At 35.8% G+C, this 21,114-nt stretch overlaps 1 protein-coding gene across 1 annotated transcript in view; it reads left to right on the top strand.

The window, feature by feature from the left end:
- UNC80 (unc-80 homolog, NALCN channel complex subunit) overlaps nucleotides 1–12,335 on the top strand; it is a 186,147-nt gene extending 173,812 nt beyond the window's left edge. The window contains exons 62-63 of the mRNA XM_070956783.1: nucleotides 2,412–2,623; nucleotides 12,063–12,335. Of these exons, the coding sequence (XP_070812884.1) occupies nucleotides 2,412–2,623; nucleotides 12,063–12,335 (485 nt within the window). The remainder of the gene's footprint in view (nucleotides 1–2,411; nucleotides 2,624–12,062) is intronic.
- The last annotated feature ends 8,779 nt before the right edge of the window (nucleotides 12,336–21,114 follow it).

Below are 21,114 nucleotides of genomic sequence, written 5' to 3'. Positions count from 1 at the left end.
GGCTTCCTCCCAGCCGGTTCTAGCCTGACACCAAGTTTGCAGCATCCTGGGGATGAACTGCTATCAAGCTAATGTCGAAACACCTATGTGGTATTGTATTGGCTACTGGTGTACTGGTGAAGGGGAGGTGGTGTTTGTTTCCAAATTGTTTTAATCAAGTGACGATAACAAGAATTCTGTCACTTGCCCCTTCTACGCAAATGACAGAAAAAACAATTGTGGTTTTTCTTTTTTTCCCTTTAACTTTTCCAGGATAGGTAAAGAAACAGGAGAATCCACCAACCACAAGAGTTGTGGTAACCATTACCCAGATAGAATACTAGGCCATTACCAACCCGTAAATAGATTAAGGGGATGAAATCTGAAAAGGGGTTTCTGAAATTGGTAACATTTCTAGCCGGCTTATGCACATTAGACAAGCAGTGTAGAAATGCCCAGAGAGGGATCTATCTCAAATGTGATTTATATGCCTCACCCTCCCATCATTTTTGCAAATGAAATAAATCTTTCTCTACCTGAATTATAAATTGTCCAGCATTATCAGCTTCAGCTAGTGTTCTGCAGTCTTCACAAATCAAAAGAGCTCAGAATTCACTAGCAGCCAGCATGATATTAACTAGAAATGTTTTGAGGATTTTGAGGATATTTATTTACATATTTTAGAGTTTGTGTTGCTTTTTCTCAGAAATACCTGTTTTTTGTAAATCACCATACAAAAATAAATGGGTTATAGGGAGCTAGCGATGCATTTTATTTGGATGAAAAGTATAATGGGTTGTTATTTTTGTTGTTGTTGCTATTTTGACTGGTAGCTAGTCAGGGGCAGGGCGCACCCTATTGTCCAGTTCTATGAAAGAAAAGCAAGTCCTTATTGGCTGAGTTTTGTGAAAGCTATAAACTCAAAAATAGTATAGCCATACAGTACATATGCTAAGAGTATTTTTTTAAAGTTTATTTTATTGTCATTGCACCTCGTACAACAAAATTAAATGCCATCTTCAGTGTACATTATACATGAGAAAACTATAAAAATAAAACAAAAACACACATCCTTTTAATATTCAAATAGATCTGCAGTATGGAAGATAATCTGGAAAATTAAATTTTCTTAAAGTGTGTTGTGGAGGATTATATGACAGAAAAGCTGGTGGCAGCTTTATTTTATTTGCAAGTATGGTGCCCACTGGAATGTGGCATATGCATAGAAATATGATTTTAAGGAAGATCTATTAAATGGGCAAGCAAATGTCTGAGAGAACGTCTCCTAGACATGTTAGCTCCACAGGACCTCTTATCCTTAATCTTTATTTTGAACGTTTGCCTTTTCCTAATGGTCTATCTTCCTATTGTTATTTTCCTCCACTCTTCCCTTAAATCTGATTTGGCTGTAGCCCATCTACAGTAATTCCATGGGGCCTGTGAGCCCTCTCAACTTAAAAAAAAGCAATATGATGAAATGAAAATGTCTATGTCATAAAATGAGGGAGATACAATGACAATCAAAAAATGTAATGCAGTAACAAAACATCTGTTTCATTTTTCAAGCATCTCTTTGCTCCCTCAATTTCTCACAATTTCCATTGCTGTTACTAGTTTTCCACATTTACATCTTATCAAAAGCATTTTTATTTTATTTTGTTTCAATTTTGTCTCACAAGAAATTCACAGAATCATCATCTCTGCTGGCCACAGCCTGTCCTTTCTGAGAATATTCTAGGAAGGGGAAGGGAAAGCTTTGGCATCTGAGGGGCTATTATTTTCCAGCTAGCTAAATAAAAAAACGTTTTAGTATTTTTAAAAATGAAAAAAATTGAAAAAGATTTGTTAAAAATGCAGATGGACAAAAAACTCTGAGAGATGCCAAGCAGATTATCCCTTTCTTTAATTGTATTTTTATTTATAATTTCTTCTCATGCTCTTTCCCTCTCCTTCTATATTTTAAATAAACTATGTTCACAGATTGCATTCCAGCCATACAAATATTTCCCCAATGGTTTTAAATATAGACATAATTATGCATAAATAAATATAATAGAAAACACAGCAGCAGCAGATAGTGGCAGTGTTGAATGTAATTCTGTACCCTGGCCTTCCAAACCACTGACTTCAAGCAATTGTAGACAGAAGATACATAAAGACTTGTTGCTGTGAACAGGTGTGGTCCTTAAAGTTCTGTGAAGTCGCCAAGGTCCAAAATATGCCAACCTCTAGTTCTAAATGTACATATTCGTTTTAAGGAAGTTCCTGGTATCAGTTTCAATTTGGGATGGGAGGTTTGATGTAAATCTACTTAGGCAGTAATTTCAGGAGCACCCTTTTAAGATTAGCAACTACTTTTGTTAATATAATAATGAGACATATTCAGATTCTTTTTTGATCCTTGTGTATCTATTGCTGCTCATTACTTGCAGTGGATCAAAAACGATCTGTAACCTTCACTGAAGCTCAGTCAGAGGCATCATCTTCAAAATCTGATCCTACACCTATTACAGCCCAGCAGCTACAATGCAGCAAAAGGAACAGCCCTACAGAAGGTAGCAAGCAAGCAACCAATAAATCTGTTGTGAATTCATCACCTACTATTATTGTGGCAGATCTCCATAGTCAAATCTCTTCTTACCAGGTAATTTAATAAAGCAGAAAAACATGCTTGCTATTTTCAATGGAATATGCCCACTAATGCCCACAGTTTGTACCATATTATTCTTTGCATGTTAGCCTTTGGTTTCTCATACAGTATTAAGCACAGTTTATCTTTCTAATCTCTTAGTCCAGCTGTAGATAACTTGATGCTATCTGAATGTTCTATCTTACAATTCCCACAATTACGTCACTTTATGGAGAGATGGGAATTGAATTGTCATCTGTGAAACTCTGGTGGCAGTTTAGAGTTTCTATTCCACAAATAACTGCATGTGTAGCCTTATTTGTTAGTTGGGTGCTAGCTAGGGACAAACTGGGAGTGCTGCTGCTGTACTGATCTCCCTGCTGTTCAATGGTAGCAGTTACTCAACCTCATATCTGGATCAGCATTGGATTTTAAACATGTTTTTAATGGGGATGGACTCAGAGGTGGCCTGGAAGTTCATAACTCCCACAACAATCATGGATCAGTACCTGAACTTCCAGGGCCAACTTATGCAAGAGACATATGCTAGATCAAGTTTCTGGTTCAGGACAGATGTAATGTGAGCTGAGGTTTGGAGATATTGCAATCTGTCACCTGTCATGATCAGAACACTCTGTGCTGTGTCCATGGTTACTAAACTTTGCAGGGAGGATGGGTCTATTCAATCAGTCCATCAAATGGGATAGCTATTCTTGACTTCCAGAGGCACTCGTGATGTTGCTTGGGCTGTAATGGGAGTTCCACAGAGATACGATTTGCCCGCTAGACTAGGAAGAAACAACAGTTTTGGACTGAACTGAGCAACCTTTCCTAGTTCACAGTGCAAAGGAGTTCTTGGAGCAGAAGTAAATCTGGAGACGCCTAGAGCAGAATGAATCAGGCTAATGTATAAGAATTTAGATCCTAGCCCAGTGCTTCCCAAACCTGGCTAAATTATCCCAAATTAGGTAAAAGTGTTTTTTTTTTTTTTTGAGTAACAGCACAAATGATGCTGGAAAGTATAGAAAATAAATCTCATTTTACTAATTTGTGAGCATTTTACAAATACCTAATCTGAATGTTGTTTTGGTGCAGATATAATAAACTTATTACTTGTATTGAATGTAATTTGGTGTTTATGCATACCAAAGCAGATGTATGAAAACAAAATTTATTTTTCTCCTACTCATATTTACATTTCCTTTCTTTTCAAATTTAAGGAATCATTTTCTTGTATGGAATAAAGAAGGGAAAACTCAAATAGAATTATTTTGTATTAAATGTTGAATGTGCCTTGATTGACTGAATAATTGATTATATTTATAGCCCACCTTTTCTTCAGGAGCTCAAGGAAGTATACATGGCTCCATCCTATCAGCACAACAGCCCTGTGAGGTAGGTTATTGACTAGGGAGTTGAATCTGCATCTCTCAGGATAGTTAATTTTAAGAAATGCATAAGCATGAGAAACGTGTACTACCCAATTTTCTTCTATGAGCCAAGATAAAAGAATGGGGATACCATTTTTAAAAAAATCAGAACAGGTTGGAATTTACAGAGTATTAGAACATTATTCATAAAATGATAAAAGAGTTTCTGAATTACATGTCTTTAAAATCTGTTCGTAAAGTAACTATAACTTCTTTTGCTTTTTGCCATAAAAGATTTTTTGGATTTTTTCTTCCTTGTATTCTTTTAAAAAATAATATTTTTATTAAATATTTTTAAAAAGAAAAAATAATACTAACTAATATAAAGTCAGAAAAGGAAAAGGAAAAATCAAAGAGAAAGCTTAAAGTGAAAGAAAAGAAGAATAGAAAAAAGAATAGAAAAGAAGAAAAATACAAAGAAATCATCTTTTCAGCAATTTTAAGTACAATCATAAATTACCTCTTACTCTGAACATAACACTCTTCTTTCTGTAGTCTATACTTCCTAATCATCAAAACTATAAATCACAAATTCGTTTTTTTCTGTTTCACACAAAAAGTCTACAAGGATTTTCCAGTTAGCAATAAATGTAGCTATTGTCTTATCTCTGATCAAAGTTACCGGTAATTTAGCCACCTTGGCAGGTAGTCCCAAATGAATAAGTAGGGAAGGAGAGGTGGCTGCTGGCTTTCCTGTGGGGAGACTTCTTGTCATGGCTGCATATCACCTATCCGAGCTTCATGAGCTGACAGCCTGACATCAGCATGGGGCAGGACCTGAGGAGGGGACTGTGGGCTGAGTGTCGAGCAATTATTCCAGGTTTACGAGGCCTAATCCCTCTCTCCTCTGTAGGAAAGTCTAGGGTCTCTTGCTTGAGCAAGGGGTTGGACTAGAAGACCTCCGAGGTCGCTTTCAGCTCTATTCTGATTGATTGATCTTTCCATCTTTATGCATACAACAAATCTCACTGTACTTATTTATGTAGAACAACGTTCCACAATTTTTTATAACTGTTTATCCAACAATTCCCTCCCCCACCTTTTGGTTTTAATGGAATATTTATCTTTACAATTTTTTGAATCAGTATATGCATTTGAATCCAATTTTCTAGCTTTTTTACACATCCACCAAACATGATAAAACATCTCCTCTTGTTTACAGGTAAAACATAATTTTAAAGTGCCTTTATACTTTTTAGACCAATTCTTTGATGACATATACCAGTGTTACATCATTTTATAAAAATTCTGTCTAAAATTATAATATAAATGTAAAACTTCTTTTACCCACACATTTTCCTACTGTTCCAGCTGTATATGATAACCAAATTTTAGGCCACTTTATCATACTGTTTTCTTGTTCATCTTCTGTTTCAAATTTTAATAAAAGTTTATAAATTTTAAGAATTACATGTTCATCATTTGTACACAACTCAAATTCAAACTCAGTCTTACAATGTTCAAAACTAAAAATTATTTTGTCTAGATTAAATAATTCTAATTAAGAGAACCATTGATAACTATATCCTTCTGTCACCAGTTCTTGATTTTATTTTACATTCAATAAGTTAGCCATTTGTGTTTGTCCACTATTTCCCACCTATAAAAACTTCTTGTGCTGAGAGTCACCAAGGTATTTTCAGGCACAATCTGGGTTTGTATCTATTTTATATTCTCAGTATGGCAGATATAACATAATGATTTTTAAAATGCATATTTGAAATATCACAAATATCCATGCCACCTAAATCTCAGGTCATGTCCTAACACCGAAAAACTCACTCTTTCATCTAAAGCAAACACAAGCAAACACAAGCTGCAAATACAGTTTCAAGTCAGTAAACTAAATCCTCCTATTTCCTTTGCATCTTGTAACACCTTATATTTAATTTGTGGTTTTTCACCCTACCACACAATTTATATATCCTTCTGCCACTGTTTAAATGGTATATCTGTTGTCAAGAAACATACATTGTCTGAAACAACAAGAAAAAAGAAGGATGAAAGAAAAATTAAAAGAAAAAAAAGAATTAAAGAAGTTTCGAGAGACATATTTCTTAACAAATTGAGCTTTTATAACAATTATCTATGCTAACAGTAAGAGAAATGGAAATAAAAATGAATTATATAAAGCAAGCCCCCTCTCCCCCAAATAAACCTGGGAAGTAGCTAGTATATGTAATAAGAAAAGAAAAAGGGAAAGATATTGAGACTATAAGATGGAGCTACTATATTAAAGGACATTGTGGCCATATAAAAAATATTCCATCAAAATCATTCCAATTTATATAAAGGAAGTGATATCTCACTAACGAAAAAATGAATATCTAAAGAAATAAAATTTACCAAGGATTATGCACATTGCATTTTGGGAGTTTGGGTGCGGTTCAAGACGCATGCCAAATTGGAGCATAGTTCTCCATATAGGACAAGTATGAGATCATCTAAATGTTTTAAACATTTCTATGTATTTGTTCTATATCATTAATAGAATTACACGGCTCCCATACAATACATACTGTAGCTGTCAGATCCCTAAAAGTGATACTGCCATTCAATTGGAGGAAGGGGGAGACTTGGATTCGATTTACTAGCATTGCCTGTGTCAACAGATATTTTACAACCTATATTAAGGTGACCAGATTTTAACATTGGTAAAGAGGGACATTGTGGGCGTGGCTTATTTTGTGGGCGTGGCTAGCTGGTCATGTGACTGGGTGGGCGTGGCTAGCTGGTCATGTGACCGGGTGGCCATGGCTATGTCTATAGGGTAAGGTGAACAGATTTTAACATTGGTAAGAAGGACACCATTGTGGGCATGGCTTATTGTGTGGGCGTGGCTTGGAGGCCATGTGACTGGGTGGGCGTGGCTACCTGGTCATGTGACCGGGTGGCCATGGCTATGTGTATAGGGACTACTCAGAGGGCTGAAAAGTCATTTCTGACAGGTCCTCACACTTTTGACTGGTCCTCACACTTATGACCATCCTCACATTTATGCCCGTGCAGCATTCTTAACAACCATGTCACTCATTTCACAACTGCTTCTCTTCAACAAGGTGACAAGATAGGGCAAAAATGTAAAATGTGAGGACAGTCGTAAGTTCGAGGACTGGTCAAAAGTGTGAGGACCAGTCAAAAATAACTTTTTCAGCCCTCTGAGTAGTCCATATGCACAAAAGGACTAACCAGAGGGCTGAAAAAAGTCATTTCTGACAGGTCCTCACACTTTTGACTGGTCCTCACACTTATGACCATCCTCACATTTATGCCCGTGCAGCATTCTTAACAACCATGTCACTCATTTCACAACTGCTTCTCTTCAACATGGTGACAAGATAGGGCAAAAATGTAAAATGTGAGGACAGTCGTAAATTCGAGGACTGGTCAAAAGTGTGAGGACCAGTCAAAAATAACTTTTTCAGCCCTCTGAGTAGTCCATATGCACAAAAGGACTAACCAGAGAGCTGAAAAAAGTCATTTCTGACAGGTCCTCGCACTGTTGACTGGTCCTCACACTTATGACCATCCTCACATTTATGCCCGTGCAGCATTCTTAACAACCATGTCACTCATTTCACAACTGCTTCTCTTCAACATAGTGACAAGATAGGGCAAAAATGTAAAATGTGAGGACAGTCGTAAATTCGAGGACTGGTCAAAAGTGTGAGGACCAGTCAAAAATAACTTTTTCAGCCCTCTGAGTAGTCCATATGCACAAAAGGACTAACCAGAGAGCTGAAAAAAGTCATTTCTGACAGGTCCTCGCACTGTTGACTGGTCCTCACACTTATGACCATCCTCACATTTATGCCCGTGCAGCATTCTTAACAACCATGTCACTCATTTCACAACTGCTTCTCTTCAACATGGTGACAAGATAGGGCAAAAATGTAAAATGTGAGGACAGTCGTAAATTCGAGGACTGGTCAAAAGTGTGAGGACCAGTCAAAAATAACTTTTTCAGCCCTCTGAGTAGTCCATATGCACAAAAGGACTAACCAGAGAGCTGAAAAAAGTCATTTCTGACAGGTCCTCGCACTTTTGACTGGTCCTCACACTTATGACCATCCTCACATTTATGCCCATGCAGCATTCTTAACAACCATGTCACTCATTTCACAACTGCTTCTCTTCACCATGATGACAAGATAGGGCAAAAATGTAAAATGTGAGGACAGTCATAAGTTCGAGGACTGGTCAAAAGTGTGAGGACCAGTCAAAAATAACTTTTTCAGCCCTCTGAGTAGTCCATATGCATTAAAGGATTACAGCAATAGAGAGGGATGAAGGAATGGAAATTAGAGTAGGAGTGAGGGTAAGAGAGGGAGGAAGAGAGGAGGAGAAGGAGAAAGAAAGAGGAAGTAGGGAGGAGAAAAAGAGGGTGGGGGGAAGAGAAAGTAAGAAGAAAAGAAAAGAGAGAGGTGGTAGGTTTGAGGAGAAAGATTGCTGTACAATAAAAAAGATGAAAGGGAAGAAAGCCAACCCCAAGCAAATATAAAGATATTAAGATAAAGAATGAATTGTTAAACTTTAAAGAATAAAAGAGAACAAATATGAATAAATAGCAATAATTAGAAACACACATACAAACATACAATGTATTTTCTTTGAACAGAATATTTGGCTGGTTCACAAATTTAAACAGCGTTTAGTCATTTCAATTAAATTTACAATTTCTATATTTCCTTTTTGCCATATTTATTCCTCATCTATTTTTTAAAAAAACCAATATCATCCTCATCTCTAATCTTAATCAAATTCAATTTTTCCCTTCTATTCTATATTATACCCCTTCCCATTGTCATCTATTTTTATATCCATCCTCACATTGTTTAATTATGTAATTATGTAATACAGTTGTTTAATACAAATTCAACATTTTAATATAAATCAATTAGTTATAAAACTATCTTTTTTGTATATTAATCAATATGAACATGAATATTCCAATTATTTCCATGCAATCTAATTTCTTACAAATCAATTAATTATATTTACCAATAATAATAAACCAAATAATTTCTCCCATATATTCCTCCGAACCACAACTTAACCATTTCTGCTTTCAACACAATATACAATTAATAGTATCTCAATTATTACAATTCCCTAGTTAAATACAGCTTTTTTTCCTTTGTGTTTTAAAATCTTGAACTCTCCTCCTAAATTTCCCATTGTTTGCAGTTTTTCACCTACCTTTTTTGGGGAGGAAAAATAAAAATAAAAATAAATCTCTCTCTGCCTCATTTTGTCACGCTGCACCAAAGACCCTGGTTTCGGTTTCATTTCTGAAGCTTAGCTAGGGGAAAAAAAAAACTGCTTTACACTGATTGCCTGTAGGACGGCCCTTTGAAGCCCCGGGCAAGAGTTTAAACAGTTTTTTTTCTTCTAGCCATCAGCTGGGGCTCATGAAAAATCGGGACTTTTTTGAAACACCGCGGGACGCGGGACAAATTGCTCAAAAGCGGGACTGTCCCGCCAAAAGCGGGACGTCTGGTCACCTTAACCTATATCCTGGCACCAAAGAGCCCTGAGATCCTCTTTACCTGGAGGAATTTTTATGATAGCCATGTGGGTTGTTTCACTTTAAAGGATAACCGTGTGAATGCATGGTTGTTCAGGTTCTCAGGGAAATTGGGAAAGAAAACATCTTCACACTTGTGTATTGGCTAAAATCTGCATTCTGATTTAAAGGGAGGAGTCTCTACTGCTTTAATCCTACTTGTCTTGCCTAAGGGTATTCAGATCTTGCTTTAAGTGGGTGACTATCACTTCTGCTTAATAAAAGAATCCTTTTGAACAACCACGTTTCAAGAGTTCTTCCTTTCTTAAGTTGGAAGGAGAGGCAATCCTTACAGTAGCTTTTTCTATTGTTGACAGTGGGACTATTGTCAACCCTTTTTCTAATAAAGAGTTCTTTATATCATATCTAACACTATTATTGCAGAAAAGGAGGAGAGTCTATTTTCTTCTAATTGAATATACAATGTTCGTATTCAATTACTATAATTTTGAGATAATGTAGTTATACTCAGATGTGTGCAAAACCTGGCTTGGAACAAAGATGGTTGTGGTACTCCAGTGCCAGACCATGTCTGAAATTCTTGAATCAATTCCTGTTCCAACAGATTCATTTTCAGAAAAATAAAGAGTTACTCCCACAAGGAATGGAGGTGTAGCAAGTTCCAGAAAGCCAGAAGATTCCAGGCAATATCACATTTTCTGATTAGAATATAGGATTTTGCACATTACAAATTATTAGACTTTAATCAGCCCACATTTTTCTTTAGTCTGGAATGGCAGTAATCAACAGCAATAATTGTGCATATAAAGAAAGATGCAAAGTACAAATCTATGAAAATCCAGCTATTCTATTCTATAGTGGTTGATTCTCAGGGTCTTGGGGTGGGGGAGGGAGAAGAAAGGAAAGAGACTTTAACTTCAACTGAGATGCTCATCACCATTCTCCTGTTTCCTTTCCAGGTATGAATTGTAAGCATTCAGATTAAATGAAGGAGAATGTGGCTCTGATAACTAAAAAGTGATAAGGCTGTCCTAATACTCTGTAAAATTACCATAATGAACTTGGCACATCATATATGTATTTTTGGTACATCGGACAGTTAATTTAACCCAAACAGTTTCAGCTAAATTGATTTTTAGTAAGGCTTAAAGTAACTGTTCTCAAATTGTCAATCGGGATCCACTCTTGCTCCAGCACTCCATGCTATCCTTTACAATAGGCACCAGCAGCTCCTGATATAGGAACTGGAATTGATTAGACAGCAAACTTGTAGGATTCAGGATCCTGAAGAAAAATGAGGAAATATGATAGGTAGTCCAAGTAGAAGCAGAGTGAGTGAAAGAAGTTCTAGTTCTTTGCTTTTTTCCACAAGTGTATTTTTAAATTTCACTTGGAAGGCAATATAATAATGTAGATTAGTACAAATTTGATACAAATAAGATGTATTGTTAAAAATTCTTAAAAGTGACTATCAAAATCAGGAGAAAAGTACTAGTTTAATCCTAGTGCTATTGATATTTTGTTATCAGATCTGTTATTCTCCAGTTATCTGTCTCTGTGGCTTTTATCTTTGTGTTAATTTTCATTCCCATTTGTCTGGTTTTATTTTTTTTTTTAATTGCTGGCAGTTGACCATATTTTATTAATACATTTATAATAGGTATGATCGTACTGTATTCTCAATAAAGAAAAGGACAATGGCTGAGGAGAAAGAGAAAAGGAAATGCGCTTAGATTTGCAGCTGTATTTTGAGAATGTACCTAGGGGAGTTAGAACAAGTTCAGCCCTGTAAAATGAAAAAAAGAAAAGGAGATAAGGTGATTTAAAAGACGAATAAAAATTAGTGGCTCTGATCTTCTAGTATCTTCTAAAGAGGGAAGGTAGTCATGATGCAGCTATATTTCATGATGTACTCATTTCTGGTGGTTAGACCTTTCCGACCTGGGTAAGAATGGAGGACAAGTACAAACTAGGCAGGGTTCCAATAGTATTTGCTCATCCAACCCAATAGATTTAAGTATTGGTGTTGCACGACTTGCCAGTCTCCTTCTCCCATTTCAAATCGATGCCAGTGATGGCCAGTGCTATTATTGTTTCCTTTCATCATTCTTCCTGCCAACAGTCCAATAATGCTTATCCTTTACTTGAGGAAAGATGAACTGTAGAATTCCCTAACACTAAAAAAGTTGTTATGGTAAAGTTTTGTAACAATTTCCAAAAAGGAGTTTGCTATGTGTGGAAAAAGATAAGGCTCTAATTACAACAAAGTCTCCATCTATCTGCCACTCTATTTTGACTTGCATTACCCAGGCTACCACTATCTCAAGGGAACTCTTGGACAATTCCAGATATAATTGTAAGCAATGCATAGTTATTTTGTAGAGGGGTGTGTGTGTGTATTCATAGATTTATTGGGTGCCCAGAATTCCCCTGTGGTAAGATGAAAGGCCAATAAATTTAATAAATAAATAAATACATCCACTTCTATTCATTGCAGATTGAGACACTTGCTACTGGAAAGGATACAAAAAAGGAGGGTGATTCAGAAGAAAAGCCAGCACTTGCTCATAGTATTTCTCCAACTACACAGCTTTCTGACGCTGAGGACTTCACAGGCTTAGAAACAACCAGTTTATTGCAGCATGAAGATACTGTGCTTCATATAAGTGAAGACAATGGGATGGAGAATCCTCTTCTTTCCAGGCAGTTCAACTTCACACAAGTTGAGATGGGACAAACTGATGTTGGCCTGGATGAATCACATGTTTGACTTGAAAGAAACATAAGTACAGTAGAGGAAGGAGAGACTTTCCTCTAATCGTCATAGCTCTCTATAAGTAATGTAAGTAAAGAAAGAGCACTTTATAAACAATGAGAGATATCTCATATTCTGTTGGCGGGTTAATATATTTCATAATTCGTAAATTATGCCTTTGGAAGATCTAGTTAAGACTCAGGACACATGTAAGATTGAGGAATAACTTGGAATGTTCTTAGACACAGAACTTGACACATGACATAGGAATCTTCTGCTTCTTAGACTCTCCAATAAAATATTACATTAAACATGACAGGCAGAAAATGAGTATGATCTTTCAGAAGGCAGGCCACCTTAATATCTTAAAGTTTATTTTTGTAATCTCAGATGGGAAACAGATATACAGAGTATATTTATCACAAACATTAATAGCTATCATGCTACAGGAAAATTTCATGACTATATTTCAATCAACATAGGACACAATTTATTTTCACACCTATATAAGTTTGCAGGTGTTTGTGAATCTGTGAAAAAACAACATATATGCATTATGTCTCTGAACTACCGTATATATCCAATGGATGATTTGCAATCTAAATGAATATGAATGTAATCATTAATGTTCAAGTAAATAATAACCTTTATATTCTGATGTCATGTTGCTATAAATTAATTTTATTTAGTTAATATTTAAAGGGTTCTAAATTGGATGTAGTATCAGCCATACATATAGCCTACATATAGCCTATCATAATAAGCAAAACTTTAATTATATATATTTCATAATTAGCTGAGGGTGGTCTTTTGAAGCTATGCAGCAAAAAGATTTGGCAAAATTAAATTTTTTACTGTTCTCATTAACTCCCATCGCTTTAAACCAATCTAACCTCTACATACTGGGGCGTGCTGCTTTCACTGTTGTTAGTGTTAAAGTTAATGTAAGTGTACAACACTTTTTAAATGTTGCTAAATTTATTACTTGATTTACTTCTATATTGGGGTTCTCATTGGCTTCGGAAGATTGAAAAATCGTTTATTCAGATGAATATATATATAACTATAATGCAGCCTTCCCTAACTTTTTTCTGCCTGTGGTGAAGGTTTCAGATTAACTGGTGGACACTGAATATCTATAATAAGGATGTGACATTGCAGCTATCAAGTGTATATGTGTACTAACATTTTACATACCATAAATACTTTTCAGTAACAACTATCTAATTGAAAGAAATAAACATTCATTACTATATGTGCATTTATACATATATTGATATAGCTGAATACAGTTCTGTTGAAAACTTCTAGAGTTGAGGGAGAAGTTTTTTTTTTTTTTTTTAGATAGGGCATGCATTTTCTAGCATGCATGGTCCAATTTTGGTTGTCTTCTTTGAAATGACCTTGAAAACAGATAATAGAATAACAGAGTTGGAAAGGACCTTGGAGGTTTTCTAGTCCAGATAAAGTGACATAAGCAACTCCTTCCATCAAATGTGTGAGGTCCATCAATCCAGCTATATGTACTTTTCATGGGGTGCAAAAAAAACAAAACAAACCCATGCTGGGTGGGAGTCATTCCAATTCTGGGAGAGGGAAAGATTGATGTTGTGGCTATTATATCTTTTTTTGACAATTTTTAACAATAGGAATGTCTTTACTAAATTCTGTTCTGAAAGCAATCTAAACAAAGAGGATGTGTGTCAGTCTTGACAGCACATTTAACATACTTAGAATGTATAGTGCCTCAGATTTAATTTGGAACACACAGAAGCATGAATGCATGGGATCATTAATATAGCACTGTCTGTGCTTCATTAAAGCAGCTGCATGTTTTTATAAAAATAGTTAAATGGCTGCTTTAATAGACAGATGCCATATTTACATTCTCACATATTCTCAAATGCCTCTTCTACACTGAATCTGAAACTCCACACAGCCTTAGTGTGTTTTAAATAGTGCTCTGGATAGCATACATGCTGCTATATGGAAGAATGAAACATGTCATGATCCAGTAGAATGGGCTTTTTTCCTGCCTTTTCAAATAATTTATTTTCACTAGGAAAAATGGGAATGTACTGTATTAAATGAAAACTAACAAGATGAATGTTGATTCTACTATTAAAACAGTCAAAAGGAAATGGGCAGAGGCTATGCAATACTGAGGAATAAACACACTAAAGACTTTTCACCTAAACATCCTCCAAAGCTCTAGAAATCTCTCTTGGGTACTGTAGAAGGTACATCTCATATATGTATGAATGCACAGAACACAAATAAGACACATTGAAAATCACATTTTAGGAACAATAATGACTGTGAATCTCTCTATCGAAGTCAGTTATTACATTTCATTTTTAGTGTGACCCAGAGTAAAGTACTGAATCCATTTTAGCAAGCCATAATAAAAACCTCAAAAATATGCCTATTGTAATTTTGTTTAAGTTGCATTTTAAAATTACATGTTATTTTTTAAAAAAACATTTTTAAAAAATAGCCTAAAATAGCTATGACTGCTCAAGCAATTTACTGTGATACAAGCATATGTTTTTCTTGTGTATTTCTTTTAGTTGCATTGTACTAACTAAAGGCACATAGAATTGTACTCTTAACAAGAATTTATTGCTTTCTTCCATTGCTATACTGATAAGTAATAAGTATGTATCTGCTGTGAAGAAACTTAATTTTGCTTAGTGTTAGAGGCCTTACGTGTGAATAGTGTTGTTTTTTAAAAATGTCTGTGTTGTTTTAGATTTTTATATTAAAATATTGGCATTATTAAAATGTCCCTTTCTAAAAAACATGTGATACCAAGTTATGAAATTACAGCCATACTCCCAAGTTTCCTGTAAATTCCTCCTTCAACATGTGCCTCCCAATATTTTTTCAAGCAGTTCCCAATCCTTGTCCAGTTTTATAGAAAGGGAACATTATTGTCTTGCTAATCTATATGATTGCAGCTTTTATGTGTGTGTTTTTCTTACCGTGATCATAGCTGTGTTGAATGTTGCAGTATTCATGTTTATATGTACATGCATAAGAATGCCATCAGATACGTTTGAAGAATGCTGCTGTAGGATTCCCTAGAAATATTAAAGCTTGGTTTGATTATAACTTCTGTAGAATTTTAGTTTTAAAATTAAGAATTGACATTCAAAAATATAAATTAGTACTAGCTTCAGAAACAAGTCATTTTAAATTTCCAAAACAGCTTTCTCTGCAAAAGTTTCAATTTAGTGAATACTTCGATTGCCAAAGAAATTCTGATTTAAAAATATCAAGGGATAAGGTATAAAATGTTTAGATTGTTTATAGCAGCAATCAATATGGTTAATAAATGATCTCAGGATAATCAGAGGAATGTTATCTTTGCATTGATATATGCTATATTTAAGTGAAAGAAGGGCTATTTTGCCATATTAACTATTGAAAAATATATTGAAATTGAAAAAATATTTATATGAACCTTAAAATCAATCTGTACACATTAAAGCTAATTTTTAATTACAAATGGAAATGAAACCCCACCTGAAAGTTAAATAAAATTGTTTAAAATTGAGATCAAAAGATATAGAATTAAAATGTTAATAGATCTGTAAAGTGCATCAGATGACCAAAGATGAATGGTAAAATAAACTATAGAAATGTTTGAATTAAGTTTATGAAAGAGATTAAAATAGTTTGTTTGAAAATGTATAAATAAATTGTCTACAAATACATCATTATGCCTGAAGGTATTTTTGTACTTAAGATGATGATGATAAATAATTTTAAGACTTTTATGTGACTTCCATGTATGGGACGTTAAACGATCCTGATTCTGCTTAAGTAAAGGTATTTTATGTGCACAATTCAGAGAGTTCCTATTTTATTGGGTTAATCCATAAAAATTTAAATTTTATTATAAGCTTAAGAGAACAAAACAGAATGAACAAAAGGCAGAAGGAAAAAATAAGAGCATAAATTTTAAAAATTGTGAAGAATTTAGTAACACATTTTCCACTGTCCTTCTTTTTCTCCAGCGACTAAGCATAAATTAAATGTTTATGCTATGCTTTTAGTATTTAATATAAACCATTAGAGATCTTTGTTCTGTTTAAGTCATTTAATCTGTTGTTTTTAATTAGTTTCTTGACTCTTCCTAGAAACCGATTCTAAATGTTTAAATCTGCCTTGTAATATATTCTTAAGGGAGCAATTTCTGAATCAGTTTTGCCACAGCTGCATATTAAACTATTTTGATCTCCCAATCTTGTTTTGTCAGCAGTTTCACTTTTCCAGGATTGGGCTTAGCATCTACTTTAATCAGTTGCTTAGCCAAAAAATTGTGATATTTTCATTTATAATTTTTGGAATTATTCCCAATTTAAAAATTGTTTCAGTTCAAATTTTAATTTTTTCTGAAAATTATCATGTATTTCATTTCAATACTTCTGAATTTTTATGAAAGAAATAATTTTGACAAAACACATTCTCCTATAATCATGTGGGCTGATCTGGACTACCGATGATACTGAGGCAGTGCATTTTGATGTTGATATAAGTGCTTCATAGGTTATTCCTATTCAGATGCTAGAAACAGTTTGTAATTGTACAGAAGACCAACTTGGAACCAGATGAAGTCTTTTAGTTGCTAATGTTTGAATCTATGCCTTGGTGGCGCAGCAGACTAAAGCACTGTTAAGATAACACCAGCTGCCTGCAATTATTGCAAGTTCAAATCTCACCAGGCTCAAGGTTGACTCAGCCTTCCATCCTTTTGAAGGTAGGTAAAATGAGGACCCGGTTTGTGGGGGCAATAAGCTGACTTTGTATAAAAAAGAACACCACTTGGGGGGGGGGGCGAAAGCCCTACTAAGCAGGTATATACAAAAGTATGAAGGCTATTGCTTAACGCATTGTAAGCCGCCCTGAGTCTCCGGAAAAGGGCGGCATATAAATCGAACCAATAAACAATAAAACAATAAATAAACTATGCAAAGCACGAAAACCTCAATTTTTTCCCCAGTAGATTTCTTGGAACAGACACAATTACTGGTTATTTCATAAATGCACATAAATCAGCAAGATACCCATTATATCCCATCGCAGACCAGTATTTCTTGAGACTTGCCATCTTTCTCTTGAGACTAATCCTGACATGCATTTCCTATATACATGGGACATAATATCGACTTCAACAATACTAGAACAGTGGTGAAAGAGGAACATCTTAATAAGAGAATAATTAGGGAGGCTATCGAAATTGAAAAGAGGCCGCAGAATATAAATAGACAAGATGACGCTTCTAGGTTATCAAGTATTTGGAGACCTGCACTGAGGGAAACTTGAGTTTTAACATCAGAGGATAGGCAGAGATTCCAACAGGCAACCAGTGGTGTTGTAATGCCTGCCAGAGTCCTTCCCTCTTTGCAGATGATAGCTAGCAATAGGGAGAGAGAAAGAGAACCAAGCCAGAAGATAGGCTGAGATCTCAACAGGCAATCAGCGGTGTTGTGATGCCTACCAGAATCCTTCCTTCTTTGCAATTGACAGTTAGTAACAGGGAACCAGAGAAAGCTGGGCCTTTAACTAAGGTGACCAGATTTTAACATTGGTAAAGAGGGACATTGTGGGCGTGGCTTATTTTGTGGGCATGGCTAGCTGGTCATGTGACTGGGTGGGCGTGGCTAGCTGGTCATGTGACCGGGTGGCCATGGCTATGTGTATAGGGTAAGGTGAACAGATTTTAACATTGGTAAGAGGGACACCATTGTGGGCGTGGCTTATTGTGTGGGCATGGCTTGGAGGCCATGTGACTGGGTGGGCGTGGCTAGCTGGTCATGTGACCGGGTGGCCATGGCTATGTGTATAGGGACTACTCAGAGGGCTGGAAAGTCATTTCTGACAGGTCCTCACACTTTTGACTGGTCCTCACACTTATGACCATCCTCACATTTATGCCCGTGCAGCATTCTTAACAACCATGTCACTCATTTCACAACTGCTTCTCTTCACCATGGTGATAAGATAGGGAAAAAAACGTAAAATGTGAGGACAGTCGTAAGTTCGAGGATTGGTCAAAAGTGCGAGGACCAGTCAAAAATAACTTTTTCAGCCCTCTGAGTAGTCCATATGCACAAAAAGACTAACCAGAGAGCTGAAAAAAGTCATTTCTGACAGGTCCTCACACTTTTGACTGGTCCTCACACTTATGACCATCCTCACATTTATGCCCGTGCAGCATTCTTAACAACCATGTCACTCATTTCACAACTGCTTCTCTTCACCATGATGACAAGATAGAGCAAAAATGTAAAATGTGAGGACAGTCGTAAGTTCGAGGACTGGTCAAAAGTGCGAGGACCAGTCAAAAATAACTTTTACAGCCCTCTGAGTAGTCCATATGCACAAAAGGATTAACCAGAGGTCTGAAAAAAGTCATTTCTGACAGGTCCTCGCACTTTTGACTGGTCCTCACACTTATGACCATCCTCACATTTATGCCCGTGCAGCATTCTTAACAACCATGTCACTCATTTCACAACTGCTTCTCTTCACCATGGTGATAAGATAGGGAAAAAAACGTAAAATGTGAGGACAGTCGTAAGTTCGAGGACTGGTCAAAAGTGCGAGGACCAGTCAAAAATAACTTTTTCAGCCCTCTGAGTAGTCCATATGCACAAAAGGACTAACCAGAGAGCTGAAAAAAGTCATTTCTGACAGGTCCTCGCACTTTTGACTGGTCCTCACACTTATGACCATCCTCACATTTATGCCCATGCAGCATTCTTAACAACCATGTCACTCATTTCACAACTGCTTCTCTTCAACATGGTGACAAAATAGGGCAAAAATGTAAAATGTGAGGACAGTCGTAAGTTCGAGGACTGGTCAAAAGTGTGAGGACCAGTCAAAAATAACTTTTTCAGCCCTCTGAGTAGTCCATATGCATTAAAGGATTACAGCAATAGAGAGGGATGAAGGAATGGAAATTAGAGTAGGAGTGAGGGTAAGAGAGGGAGGAAGAGAGGAGGAGAAGGAGAAAGAAAGAGGAAGTAGGGAGGAGAAAAAGAGGGTGGGGGGAAGAGAAAGTAAGAAGGAAAGAAAAGAGAGAGGTGGTAGGTTTGAGGAGAAAGATTGCTGTACAATAAAAAAGATGAAAGGGAAGAAAGCCAACCCCAAGCAAATATAAAGATATTAAGATAAAGAATGAATTGTTAAAACTTTAAAGAATAAAAGAGAACAAATATGAATAAATAGCAATAATTAGAAACACACATACAAACATACAATGTATTTTCTTTGAACAGAATATTTGGCTGGTTCACAAATTTAAACAGCGGTTAGTCATTTCAATTAAATTTACAATTTCTATATTTCCTTTTTGCCATATTTATTCCTCATCTATTTTTTAAAAAAACCAATATTACCCTTCATCCTCATCTCTAATCTTAATCAAATTCAATTTTTCCCTTCTATTCTATATTATACCCCTTCCCATTGTCATCTATTTTTATATCCATCCTCACATTGTTTAATTATGTAATTATGTAATACAGTTGTTTAATACAAATTCAACATTTTAATATAAATCAATTAGTTATAAAACTATCTTTTTTGTATATTAATCAATATGAACATGAATATTCCAATTATTTCCATGCAATCCAATTTCTTACAAATCAATTAATTATATTTACCAATAATAATAAACCAAATAATTTCTCCCATATATTCCTCCGAACCACAACTTAACCATTTCTGCTTTCAACACAATATACAATTAATAGTATCTCAATTATTACAATTCCCTAGTTAAATACAGCTTTTTTTCCTTTGTGTTTTAAAATCTTGAACTCTCCTCCTAAATTTCCCATGTTTGCAGTTTTTCACCTACCTTTTTTGGGGAGGAAAAATAAAAATAAAAATAAATCTCTCTCTGCCTCATTTTGTCACGCTGCACCAAAGACCCTGGTTTCGGTTTCGTTTTCGTTTCTGAAGCTTAGCTAGGGGAAAAAAAAACTGCTTTACACTGATTGCCTGTAGGGCGGCCCTTTGAAGCCCCGGGCAAGAGTTTAAACAGTTTTTTTTTCTTCTAGCCATCAGCTGGGGCTCAAGAAAAATCGGGACTTTTTTGAAACGCCGCGGGACGCGGGACAAATTGCTCAAAAGCGGGACTGTCCCGCCAAAAGCGGGACGTCTGGTCACCTTACCTTTAACACGCAGTCAGGCTGCAGCTAGGATAATGAAGCAGGAGAAAAAAAAACTGCTGCCCTCCAATCAGGACACAGAGTTGCAGGCCAACCGGCATACGTCAGCAGCAGCGAACATAGAAAAGCGACAACTTCGATCTCGCAGCATACCCACAGCTTCTAAACTGAAAGTAGGGGCCCGATGTTTTTTTTTTTTTTTTTTTTAATTTGATTTATATGCCGCCCTTCTCCGAAGACTCAGGGCGGCTTACAAAGTGCTCAGCAATAGCCTTCATCCTTTTGTATATTTATACAAAGTCAGCTTATTGCCCCCACAAACTGGGTCCTCATTTCACCTACCTTAGAAAGGATGGAAGGCTGAGTCAACCTTGAGCCTTGGCGAGATTCGAACCCTGCAGTAATTGCAGGCAGCTGGTCTTAATAACCAGCTTAATAACAGGGTGCCTTAAACCCCTGTACTACCAAGGCTCTTGATGTTGACAAGTTAGAGAGCTTGTCGAAATGTTGCCAAAAACAAAACTTTTAAAGTATTGGTTAGGATTTTAGCCAGAGTTCCAAAGACCTTACAAAGTGTTTTGTTGGGATTTTGGAGGATTTTA

This window comes from Pituophis catenifer, unplaced genomic scaffold (genome assembly GCF_029215685.1).
Source record: "Pituophis catenifer annectens isolate HBS135680 unplaced genomic scaffold, rPitCat1.0.hap2 SCAF_1, whole genome shotgun sequence".
NCBI classification, from domain to species: domain Eukaryota; kingdom Metazoa; phylum Chordata; class Lepidosauria; order Squamata; family Colubridae; genus Pituophis; species Pituophis catenifer.
The sequence above is the reverse complement of the archived record's forward strand: the minus strand, read 5'-3'. Positions and strand labels throughout refer to the sequence as shown.